Genomic DNA, 12,840 nt, shown 5'->3' on the forward strand with positions numbered 1-12,840 from the left:
CCAAATGAGGTCGAGTGCAAATATCTCGCACACACTGGGAATCAAATTCCAAATATTTCTTTCAATTTTCGATCGAATTTCAGTATTCACGAGAAGCCCAATTTGAAATGTCTCACTTTTGAAAATTTGATAAATGTCTGCCTATTAGGAGAACAGCTGATCCTAATGGGTGAGCCTTCACCTTCATTCGGAACAAAATATAAGAAATTAGCTGTACACGTTACATCACAGGGATGTGCATACTCTAGTTGAGTGGTCCTCAACCGGGGTGGCCCGAGCCCTGTCCTGATGTTCCGTGGGCTAAACTCCTTCGGCCAGCTCCATCAAAGAGGCATATCCAGCACCTGTGTGTATGGGCCTTTTGGATGTCACTGGCTGTCGGCTATGGCCCGTTTTTGTTAAGCCAATAAAGTTTCATTCATTCATTAGCTGACCGTGCGGAACATCTGATTGCTGGCATCAGGATCAGCGTCAAGATTGCTGGACCAGGGTGCCGCGGCAGATGCTCATCGTAGAGAGTAGAGCCTGCAGCTGTTGCGATCATCGGTTGGCTCGACTGCCAATGCAAACCGACAATTAATCAATCTATATGCACCACATAGGATTCCTTTTCCTTATTTTCCGAAAGCATTGTGAGCATTTGGAAAGTCAAAACTGCTCTTGTGCCTACATGGGCTCGATATTTACGAGTTTCAGTGATAACCCACAAGACACGGGGAATGGCTCAAAAGATATATCTTGCGACGAAACAAAATAAATTATCGTGAAATAAATTAAACAAAATAATTTGCCACTTATACAACAGCTAGTTTTCCTGACCCACTTCTACGCAGTTACTTGTAGGAGTAGGTTCCTTGAAGCCATGCTGGCACGCTCGTAGGTTTCCTGCTCTAGTTTGTTTGCGTTGTACTTCCAGTTTTGCTTATTTGCTTATTCGAGACGATTTGTCTTGGAAGACACAGCAAAAGGTGCCTGAGAGGTGCCATGCCACCCTACAAAATGTAAATGGAAGCAGTACAGAAATTTGACACTCAAACTAATAAAATATATATATACGAGTGCAGGTTAATAGTAGTGTCATAGAGCAATTCCCAATACTAATGCATGTACAGGTTGGGACAAAAGTTTACGGAATACGCGAGCGGCATACTTTTTCTTCCGTGCGACGCCAGCTGGCAGAAGCGGGTGAGTTCACTGTTTCGGAGGGATGGAAGGGATAAGCTCTGTGTCGCTAACAGTGCACCCTTCCACACCTCTGAAACAGTGAACTCACCCGCTTCTGCCAGCTGCTAGGGCGTCGCACCGAAGAAAAAGTATGCTACTCTCGTGTTCCATAAACTTTTGTCCCAACCTGTACATGAGAACATGTGTACCCTGAATGGTTATAACTTTACACCAATAACAGTTTACCAGCACAAAAACATAAACTTACTCTAGGAGGTGACAACGAATGAATAATTTAAAGTGTCATAACAGCCGTACAATCCCTACACTATACATTGTTGGAAATTATTACTAATGTTACAATTACTAAACCAGCTTTAATAGTTTTAATTTCTCGGTGTCTCGAGACATTACCTCGTAAATGTTCTAAAATAATGGGTATTCATTCAACAATTCTAGTATTTTCCGTCGCAGGCGTTGCTGGCAATAATTTGTGCGGGAATTAGGCCTAGGTATTGTATACTTTTCCAGAGTCCACATGGATTAACTTTTGTGCAGTACTTTCCCAAAAAAGGCAGGATTACTTGTACAAGCTGCAAATATTTCCTTCGTTACTACTATATGAAACTCTGGAAGTTGTGAACACATTAATTGTGACCTCTAATGTACAATATACAGTGGGACTTTTACTGACCCATAATGTAGGCACAGAAAACCTTCCAGTCACTCATGGGAATGTGCTTATTTCGTATGGACCACTCTGCCCTGGAGGAGGCTGTTCTTGAAGGTAGAGTGTAATCCGGAACAGCTTCAGCCATTTGCTCACAAAATCTGTTCATGACACAGAATGGCTGGAGGTAGATAACAATCATTTTTGCAACTTTCGAGTTCCCAGCGGCCTTTCTTCGCACAGGAATAAGTCTTTGCGCTTCATAGTTTCGGTTTTCTCCAGCAGATTTCTTTGCACTTGGAAGTAGCCCATTCGATGTCTCCACATCTTTTACTAACACAGCGAGTGAAGGAAATCGCTTCTCAATGTCGCACAGTCGAAACGCTATCAAGTGGATTCGGAGCTACACGCGAATTCCCGCGGCTGCCTCGGTCTCAACTTGTGGACGTCAAATTGGGACAACAAAGGCGCTTTGCCTCGTTTCGGTAATATATAAGAAAAATATTTGAACGCTGGGAATAATGAAAATTGCTCGCAAATACTGCTCGCATTTCAAGTTTTGAATATTGGCACGGCTCTACTCTTTGCATTAAGGGGCTGCTGGGACCCAACATTTCTGGAAAGTTTTTTTAGGTTAATCGCGCGAAGAATCGCTGAACTGTGCTTTTATATCGTGCAGTATAGTTACAGCTGGTGAGCTTATTTTGATATCCTGTCCTCTACTGCCTCCCAATGCAAACGATGACATCCTATAATTGTGAAACTTTCCTTTTACGATCAAACAAAACAAAACAGATGCCACCTATCTGCGTGGCATCATCAGTACACACTGGCTAAAAGTCTACTTATCTTTTGCTTTTGGAACATTTGTTCACATATCCTGTAATTGTTCGCAACAGAATTGTTTCCACTAGTAACGTCTAGTCCATAGAACAAAAAATACCAAAAAAACAGTAAAATGTGATTTCATTTGGTCATTGTTTGTTGACGCAGTATACAACCACATATCAGTGACAGAATCCGATGGTTAGATGGCAAGTCCCCAATGTTGCATATCTCACACGCAGTTCTATTTAGTACTGGTCATTAGGAACTCTGCGAGTCTCTAATAAAATGACGTGTAAACGTTCAAACAGTCATTCTCCACTGTTGGGCACTCTTTCATAAAACATTGGTTATTCATTTTGGATTACTCGAAGTAACTCTGCCAGCATTAATTTTTATGTGGTCATCGGGAATATTTCTGTACCCAAATCACGCAAAATGTGTACTAAAAAAGTCTGTCCAGACCAGTTACTGTACTTTGCGTCTGCAGAAAAGTGTCCCCACGGCTGTTTAAAATAACGAGCGCTAAAGCCAGAGGAGAAACTGGTAGTTGCCGATATTGACAGCACAAAAGGGAGATTGCTAGCAATAAAATCCAATTCTAGGTAACTGGCTGCAGGATTTTTCTTTTTTTGCGTGGCAATTTTAAACATAACATGGGATATATGCAACAGCAACTTTTTTAGTTTAGGATTAGACTTCCTCTTTAATTGGAACACTAATTTAATAACTCTTCTTTCACTATAAAATCAGTAACTTCGGCATCCGAATAAGTGCTCTTAGAAGGATAATAAAAACTTATCACAGTATCAGATGCTCTTGATGAAGTGCAATTATACACAAATTACAGGGTTTTCAAAACCATCAAAAATTAGTGATATCCGACCTTGCCCATGGTAACAATGCAACTGTTGATTAGTAGAATTTGCTGTAACTAGTTAAAACCCGTAAACCGCCACTTTCAGAACGTTATGCGCAGCTGCAATACAGCCATGTTATTAAAAGTAACTGGAACTTAGTTACTTTTGTCCATGACTTCATACAACAATGTTGTGCGATGATGGTATGCTGCATGGAACATTTTACAGCACAATACCGATATGGAGCTGACAGTTTTCAGCTCAGTGGTCATGGAAAACAAATATATCTAAACCAGTTCTTTTTGTGTTCCGTAGTATTGTACATATATTTCAAACGAGCCCTTATGCTTTTAGTCACTGTTGCACTTTTCATTAGGGACCACCACCTTTTTTTTTTTTCTTCTTAGTTTACTAGTCACACCTAATTACTGGCATGCACAACTGGCTGTTTACCTAGTCAAGGATGAATGAATTTGCAGTTTGTATGTATGTATGTGTAATTTATACTTGTTGACACCAGTACAGTGTTAACGTTGTCCAGATTGAAGGAATTGATGGATATTTTATTGGTCATCTTTCTACCATCTTGGCAAGGGAAATCACAACAACAAAAAAAAAAGTTTCACGACTACAGTTTTTCATGTTGAGCAAATTTTATGCTGAATGCCGTTTAATGTTGTGTGTTGTTACTTGGAAAACATGTGCTACTGTTGTTGTGAATGATGTATATATGTGACAAAGTTATTTCGTTTATGAATGTACATATAGGTTGATGGATTCATAATCTATATCCTGGATTAAATAAATTGCACGCGATATGTGACTGTGCTTCGTGATGCAGAGGCTAAACCAACAATTAGGACGAACACAGCATTTACGCCACCAAAACTCAGGCAAGGATATGAAAGACTGCAGTTGCCGCAATTCGTCGGCATTTCAATGTCAGTTTGTCAACTGCAGTACTTGGTAGCGCACATGACCGTGATTCAGAGAGGGGTAGGTTCGAGTCCAGGCACTCTGACCTTACGTGTTTAGGGTGGTTTGCTACGAACTGTCTCTTAACACGCAAATTCCTGCCTACAAGCGGGGTTTTCTGCATAATTTAAAGCAATTGGGACTTAACCGAAAAACTCTGCTTTTGTTGGATGCAGTAACCCAGACCTCAGCAGGAAAGACCATCACAATAAGTCAGGGTGTGTCTCTCGAGCCAAATCCACTGTACAGATGAACTCCATCCTTGTCTAGAGGGTGATGTCACCTACTGTGATCTTGCGGCAAAGATGACACACATGACACGATGCTCAGTTTATGCACACTTTTGACATTACCTGCTTATGTTGGTTGCTTCTAGGTGGTGTGATCGAGTGTCAATTATATGTTTGAGGGGCAGCCAAGCTGGAAAAATGGGATATAAGGCACGGTGATGAGAGGAGCGGGTATCACCGCGCCTTATATCCCGTACATACCGGAGATTCCTGAAGGCCTTTTTTCTTGGTAGCGTGGTCAAGCGGTGGATGCAGGAGGTTGTAACGTAATAAACCCTTTGGTTCTCCGCAGATACTTTCTTGTTGGTGTGCCCTCAGGGGCATCGGGTGGACACAACCCCCCAAGAGTAGAAAAGCTTCCCACAAATTAAAATGCTAATCTTTCGTGCGTCCAACAGCTAGGGCTGGCATTCACAGGCACAATTCCTCGTACATAAGCATAAACAGTACGCTCTGAGGGGAGGAGGGCCTGCAATGCGAGGCTGGGTATGAACATGTAGCCTCGTTTCATATTTGTACAATAAACAACGTTCTGTATGGACCAAAACGATTGATTCAACAAAGGTGTCATGTATTGGTCATACATGGTATGTTCTTTCCCGAGCTACAGTGCAGTGCAGCATGCATGCTGGTTCGCGAAGCCGTTAATAAAAAAAAATTGAGTTTAACAACACGTACCTCTAAGATTTTTTATTACTTGTTACGGAGAGAATGGTGCATCTAATGACACCCCGACTGCTTTCCTAGACCAACATCTTTGTACCGAAAATTTTTATTGATACTATTAAACTAAACTATGGGATTTTTTGCTGCAACTTCGGAGATTCATTTTTTTTTTCTGGATATAGTACCGACACAGTGGCATTCACAAATAAACGTAAATATTCTAAAGATATAGTACGATATTACATTTTCTAATTTAAAAAATAGACTTAAAAGAAATTTTGCAAAATTTCTGCATGCTGCAGGCATGGATCGCTTCAAGAGCGACAACAAATATTGCAAAGACACTAAAATGGACACTCCTCTACTGAACAACATGCTCTTTAACCTACATCTCTTTATCGAGGCAACAAAGGCTTTCGCTAAACACCGCATTTTTTAAGTGGGTGCATACCCTATACTATACTATTTTGCTTTTCTGGAAACACATTCTGGTGCTGTTGGAGTGATAGGGAACCACCAAACAATTTGGCATACAAAAATGGTCCAAGTTACGTTGCGAACGACGTTGCGTTACGAGCATAACTTCGACCATCTCCGAAGCAAAATTTTCTTTGATGGGCTGTTTTGAGTCGTCATGAAGAACGTTTGTGAGTAAAATGAACGATGTCATGAGTGGGAATATATGGGATGCGCGCTGTCGAATTTACGCATTTTCGGTAGACACCCCTCACAAAAAGACAGTTGGGTGCGTTGCCCCAAACCAGAATATGATGTACTTGCTATGAGAAGAAAGGGCATTTCGAGACGAACACAATGATGAGATTACTTTAGAGTATCACAAATGGGAGACGACTAGTGAGGTTCCCTAAATGTACCAGATTTTACAAATGAGGCAACTTTGCGATTTTTTGTCTCCTCAAAGGCAAATCTTGGAATCTTCAGAATTTTGGATGCAATGCTACCCACCCGACAATATGTGGAAAAAAAAATTGAGCTGAATAGGTCAAATAGTTATGAAGATACGTGGCGTCAAACTTAGTAGGAAGCACAATGGTCGAAATGCCCACATCTGAATAATTAATTAAAAAATAACCACCACTTATTTTCAACTACTTTCAGCGCCAATATGCCTCCTAGGGACAAGGCTTTAATATGTATGTTTGAAAGAAAAAAAAAATTGGAGGTAAAATTGGAGAGGTGGACCGGATCACCCTGCCTGATTCAGCGTGAAATCACCCAGCAGACAAATCCTGCTGGCCAATAGGGGCACCACATTCCCTATGCCAGACTGTTTCATTGCACGTATAATAGATGAGCTTAGAAAATGTGTAGGACAAGATACATACTCAAATATACTTCTCTCCTTAGGTTTTCAATGTGTGACTTTATCCACTTGGATATGTATCAGACAAGGCAATCTTTTAAACGATACATCTATGAATCTATGATACACTCGAAGGCTTCCTTTTCTTCAAGTAGTTGGCAACAAAGAATTCTCCTGCAAGTTTGAGAGACGGAAAACCATTACTGCAAACCACAAAGAATGTTCCCCCCCAAAAAGGAATGCGATATCATAGCGCATTCTGACATCGTAAAAATGTCGTAAATTTAAAGTCACTGAAAAGTGAGCTATGCGCAAGCAATGGCACTATAACACATTGAGTAGCTTTTAAACAACCTAGTTTCAAAGATTTATCTACCAAGTGGGCTTTGCAAGCACCCTCATCTAGCAACATTGAAATGGCTCAATGCACCATCCACTGAGAACACGTGCAGCAATGCTTGAGCAATCACAAAGGTAATTTCCACACGGTGGTACATAAAAACAACTGGAGCTGGAATTCACTTTACGCGGAGGATGTAGATGCACTTTCATGCACTCAATGAATCAAGGTGTGAAACCATGAAATCACGTAAAACGTTACAAAATGCACCAAAGGTTAAAACTTTCTAAGTGTGTCTAACAACTAAACAGAGGAACATAATGACATTATTAGCTGTTTCCACAGAAAAAAAAATGTATTTTTCCCTCACCAGCTTTATACGACGACCTCACCAGTGGCCCACTGGCAGTATACAGGAATCCAAGATCGTTGCCAACCTTTTCCCAGTACTTAAACTTGTCGGGCGTCACATACTCTACCACCTGTTGACATCCAACCCACAGTGTCATAATTTTTCCACATGCAGGCAGAAGCAATTCTAGCTTACCTATATCTATGATTAAAAAACAAAACAAAGAAGTCTCGTAGCCTCGTAGGCAAATGAAATGTGACACTTGAGCCTCACAATGCCCAGGTGCAACATGTGAGTCGGGTGTATTTTTTAGAATGCATGCTTTGACACGTTAATAGAGACATCTCATACAAAACAATATTTGTACTGGACCTGTACACATTTAAACCAACCTTTTGTCCGATTTCATTTGCACGCACATTTTACACGAAGTACTTGCGAAAAAGAAGGGTGAACGGTGCAATAAAAAATATGGACCAAAACATAAAATAGTGTGACGCGAAAGCAATCAAAGATTAAAGCAGAAAAAGAATGCAAACCTTTAGATGTCTCTTAGTTGGCTGCATATACTGCCCTAACGTGAAGCAGTCAACTCCAGCCTTTCGAACCACTAAAAGATAACAAAATTGTTTATCGAAACGTGAAACATTTGCAAAACAAAGACGCTGTAGAATTACCGATTGGGGTGTCAACTCACATTCCATCGTGCGTTGTATCTGTTCATCAGTTTCTCCGAAGCCGAGCATGAGAGAAGTTTTTGTGATGACATCCGGGTTTGCAAGTTTGGCCTGCTTTAGGACAGAGAGTGACTGCTCAAAATTGGCTCTTCTGTCTCTCACGTACCTTGAAAGGAAAGTAACAATTTTTATGTTTCGTGATGCGATTTTTTGTGTTACAGCAAGATGGCCTATCTCTAAAAATCACTACTGTCACTGGGCAAGTTCAGCACGCTTTTCTTTGAAACTAGGTTTTTTACGGGATTTATAATGATAATGATAATTTGCGACTTTACGTCGTGAGACAACCAGGATTTAAAGGCTGACGTAACCGAATTTATTGCTTCATCCAGTTGTCACTACTGTTAAATTCATGTTGAGCCAAGTTAAGATGTCAACTAACATAATAGCCTGTTGGATTACCTAACACCCTCACAGATGCATTTGGAAAAATATAATGCCCGAGTTATTTATGACTGAATGGTATAGTCAAGGCTTCTGCTACTTAGACAGTTTCCATGGGTATTCCTTCCAAGCAATCAAGTCGGCGATTTGCAATTTATCTCGCCTCAAAACGGTCATCATTCACGTCTATCTCGGTTGCACATCCCTATGTCGTCCATCAATGCGTCATAGTGAAACTGATTTATCTCAAGAGCGGCGCTGGACAGAACCTTTCGAAATCAGTGGACAGCTTCAGAATTCCAGGAAGCAACATTTTGCGGACCAACTCACATTTGATACTCTGGCACAGTTTCAATGTTGTGAGCGTAAACATCCAGGCCAGATTTTGCCACAACTTCCACGGCTTTCGTGTCACCGGCAAAGTCACCCGTCAGACATTCCACCAGGATTGTAGGGTCACTACCACCAAAGGGAATAATAAGCCACGATGCCACATAAAGTTCCTTCTGTGCCACCACAGCAGTAAAAACTTACTGTAATTTTATTTGCCTAACGGTTTCTGCTAGGTGGTTTGAACCACCGTCTGGGAGGTCTGAAATCACACTTGAGTGAGCATCTATGTGCATATTTAAATGGCAAAGCAAATAGACGTAATATGGAACTTCGCATTTATTCCATTCATTACCGTTACAACAAAAACTAGGCTATAACCTGTCTGGAGCGATCAACGAAACCTTAAAGGAGCACCCAGGTGAACCCCCATATATTTTTTTAGTTTTTTGCTGCGGAGTGTTCTGCAATGACCTCCTGCGAAAGAACGTTGAGTGCAGGTGACCTGCAGAGAGAGCGTGAGGCCCCTGTTCCGACAACCATTAAAAAATCCTCTCCTCGTGAAAAGAGCAGACAAAGAGGATGTCGTGACGTAACGTGATCCGTGACGTACAGCAGTACAGCTTAAACATTTATGAGCAGGGTGTCAGCCCAGAAGAAAAGGCTCTCTCCTTCTCACGTGAGGATCCAAGGATCGTGTCGCTGTCCGCGGCTGCTTTCTCAGACTGCTTTTGTAAATTTGATTGCGCAGTTGTAATTAGAGCCTGCTGTTTTCGGGAAATATTTTTTTCCCCAAATTCGGGGGTACAAATCGGGGAAGTATACGTGCTCTCTAAATTCACGCAAATTCGGGTGGAAAAACTTCCGGTACGCTAAATTCGTGGAGAAATCAGGCTCTACTACTCAAACAAATTGTACTGGTTTGGTACAAATGGTGATGTAATTGTGTTTACTGCCAAACAAACTAGTGTTTGTTCCTACAGATGTTCCAGTGAGGGCAATTGGCCAGATAACAATTGGGTTTCACCCTAAAGGTGGCAACCTTAAATTTGGGGTGCAAACTCGGGGAAAGAATCGGGTTAAACCCTAAAACTTCAGGCTCTGGTTACAATGCATCGCAGAGCGGAAATATTTTGCACGGTGACCGCTGGTAGACAGCTTGAGAGATGAGGCAGGATTTGGAGCTACATTAAATGTCACCTCATTGCTCCTTTAATAAGTGTCTTTAGTCTCTGTTGAACAGCCTCCATCCAGTCGCATAAGCTTATTTCCAACCTTAAAAATAAAGATAATCTTGACACATACCATCCCTATCCACAGAAGTGATGACGATATAACCCAAACCCCACTCCATGACTGCCTGGGCCGTGTGCACCGGCTCGTGTGGGTCGGGTGGTGGTGGATTGCGAGCCGTTTTCACCGAACAAAATCTGCATGCTCTTGTACATGTGTCTCCTAGAACCTGCAGAAAAATACCCCATTTTTCTGCACTATTATAGGGTGCTGGCTTGACATTTGGAGGTCTCAAAGAAACTGTTTGGTCGTGCAACTTGTACGCACGTACGTACAGAAACGAAGTGCAGTGACATTGTCTCTCTCTCTCGCACCACATTCTAATTATTTCCCCCGTTCACTACCGAGAACAAACTCCTGCATGACATGGCACCATCAGCACCAAAAAGGAATGCCCTAAAGTTTTCGTGGAAAACCTGGCATATGTCACATTCATTGAGCTTTAGGGATATCTAGAGATGCTAAATTTCCAGAAATTTTGTACTGCTGAAAACAAAAGAAAAGCTACGCAAAAAGAAAACCATATGAAATTTTCACAGAAGAAATCTTAGGCCTAAGCATAGGCGGAGAGTTTTCAATCTGCCGGAGGGGGCTGGGGCACAACGTCCCCCACTCCCCTTTCATGCACAGAGATCGGGCAGGGTGTCGTGCCCCCCTGGGAAGGTTCCGCAAGGTTTCTCCCACTTACCATTATAGTTGCTGTAGCTACATGATCGGGTCCTCCATTCCAACATACTCCGATGTTGGGGCATCTTGCTTCTTCACAGACTGTGTGGAGCTTTTTACCACGGAGCGTATTCTTAAGGCGAGTAAGGTTGCTGCCTTTAGGGATGTCCACCTTCAACCAAGGAGGCAGTTTTAACCTCTCCGTTTGGCCTGGTGCCCGTTTAAGTTTCCCGGTGTAGTCGTAGCCGTCAGCGATGAAGTCTCCCAGACCAGGTCCATTTGCTATGGCATTCAGCTTTTCAGGTGATAAGGTGCTTTTCAAACAGCTTTGGGTGGTTGTAATAGACTGCGGAACAATATATTATCGTTTGAGGACGACGACTCTCCCAGATTTTACAAAAAGTATCTACTTTCAAGTTCAAAGTGGTGCCTGCAGAACAAAAACAGTTTAATTTGACGCCTGCATTATCAGCCTGGTTGCAGGCATAGTGACCTTGCTTGATAACAGTCTCTTAACACCCGCCGTTTACTCACCGCTCTAGAATGTGTAAAGCACGCAAAAACGAACTGCCCTTGACGAAGCATTCTCGACGAATTTGTAGCAAATCTCGACTAGACGACAGGCCAAAAATTGTTTACAACACACCGGGGTTTGCAAGGGGCTCACTTCCTGCTTCCTGCACTCTGTTAGCGGAGCCCCACGTGACTCGATCACGTGACCATTAGTGGGACGTCGCCGTCGGACGCTGTCGGCAGTCGCACGAATCGCACGGTGAAAAAAATTGATTTACACGTAGGGGCGAATCTAGAGAGGGGGATGTTCTGATCCCCTCCTCGATTTCTGTGTTTGATTGACCCTAGATCGCTCGTCTAGCACGCTGTCCTCAGAAAAATCCTGGATCCGCCGCTGTTTACACATGACTGCTTTGTGTGCGACATGCAGCACGTGCAGCAGGGCAGGACGGCGGATAATTTCGACCACTGGGGTTCTTTTGATACAGTGGCTAGAATATACTCTTACTTTTGTACACTGTACTTTTGACGTGCGCCGGAAATCGCCGACATGCGGCGACGGACGCGCGGCTACGATTGAGCGAGTACGCGGTATTTTTGAATAAGGTAAGCCAGCTATGTAAGTCAACACGAATAAAGTTCACTGGGCCTTGCATTTGCATACACAAGGCCCCTTGCAGTCACAGTCTATACATTCGGTTAGGTATATACTTATGTGTATACCTAACCGTATATACATCCGAGCCCACTTCTCACAGGTGGGACTCAATTTTACTACAATTTTTATCGATCACTTCTGATAAAAAGTGTCACAAATGGCCTTAAAACAAAAGCGGTTATTTAGTCGGGGCGAGGTAGGACATTTTGATCAGAAGATCGAAACAAACCATATAACGTATTTTTTTTTAAATTTTGCGCAAACCTGTCTTGTCTGTTTGTCCTGTTTTGAATGTTTTAGTGACGCAATTACACTCCAGCTCACTCGAGGTCTTCTTTGGTACTTGTGCAAGTCCTAACTCTCTAGCCGTCCGCGCAGTGTGACCCTCTTGTTGTATTACTGGAGCGAAATTCCTTAGATTCTGTAAAATTTCTTTTACTTCTTTTTTCTTCTCTACTTTTTTCTGAGTGAACTCGAAATTCTCTAGATCTAGGGAAATTTCCCTAGGATTGACAACGCTGACCTTTGCAAACAAGGTTGGCCCGGCTTTGCGTGCATCTGCGTGCATGGATCAGGTTCAGGTTGATTGTGTTCGTCTATTCAACTCGCGCGACCCGCGAGTCGGAGTCGGGAGGTATGATGAGAGTCATCGTATGTCATCGACTCCTGCGATCCGCATCAAGAAGGGAGTCGTTGGGAGTCGACTCTCGAGCATCTCTGGTGATTATTCTTGCAATTTTAGAATCACTGCTAACGGGGATAACATCACGAGAGCCGCGCCCTTTTATTTTCG

General features: G+C 42.4%; 2 protein-coding genes across 3 annotated transcripts in view; one reads left to right on the top strand and one right to left on the bottom strand.

Moving 5' to 3' along the window:
* Positions 1-4,337, top strand: part of LOC135395067 (rho GTPase-activating protein 7-like) — an 89,112-nt gene extending 84,775 nt beyond the window's left edge. For both annotated transcript variants that reach the window (XM_064626265.1, XM_064626266.1), the window contains exon 24: positions 430-4,337. In XM_064626265.1, coding sequence (XP_064482335.1) covers positions 430-450 — 21 coding nt within the window. In that variant the 3' untranslated portion in view covers positions 451-4,337. The remainder of the gene's footprint in view (positions 1-429) is intronic.
* Positions 4,338-6,814: 2,477 nt separating this feature from the next.
* LOC135395068 (lipoyl synthase, mitochondrial-like) lies at positions 6,815-11,568 on the bottom strand. The gene is made up of 9 exons (XM_064626267.1): positions 11,411-11,568; positions 10,899-11,222; positions 10,223-10,379; positions 9,122-9,179; positions 8,918-9,046; positions 8,164-8,309; positions 8,006-8,076; positions 7,485-7,596; positions 6,815-6,948 (listed from the first exon to the last, which is right to left on the bottom strand). Exons 1-9 carry the CDS (start codon positions 11,459-11,461, stop codon positions 6,893-6,895), a joined length of 1,104 nt encoding a protein of 367 aa, XP_064482337.1. The 5' UTR covers positions 11,462-11,568; the 3' UTR covers positions 6,815-6,892.
* Between the last annotated feature and the right edge of the window lie 1,272 nt (positions 11,569-12,840).

The sequence above is a fragment of the Ornithodoros turicata genome, chromosome 5 (genome assembly GCF_037126465.1).
Source record: "Ornithodoros turicata isolate Travis chromosome 5, ASM3712646v1, whole genome shotgun sequence".
NCBI lineage: Eukaryota > Metazoa > Arthropoda > Arachnida > Ixodida > Argasidae > Ornithodoros > Ornithodoros turicata.

Excerpts from the sequence above, each read along its gene's own strand:
- LOC135395068 (XM_064626267.1), bottom strand. The coding sequence starts at position 11,461 with ATGCTTCGTCAAGGGCAGTTCGTTTTTGCGTGCTTTACACATTCTAGA. Across the intron at positions 7,597-8,005 it reads CAACTAAGAGACATCTAAAG|GTGGTAGAGTATGTGACGCC; the intron begins GTTTGCATTCTT and ends GGATGTCAACAG. Across the intron at positions 6,949-7,484 it reads GAGGTCGTCGTATAAAGCTG|GAGAATTCTTTGTTGCCAAC; the intron begins GTGAGGGAAAAA and ends TCAAACTTGCAG.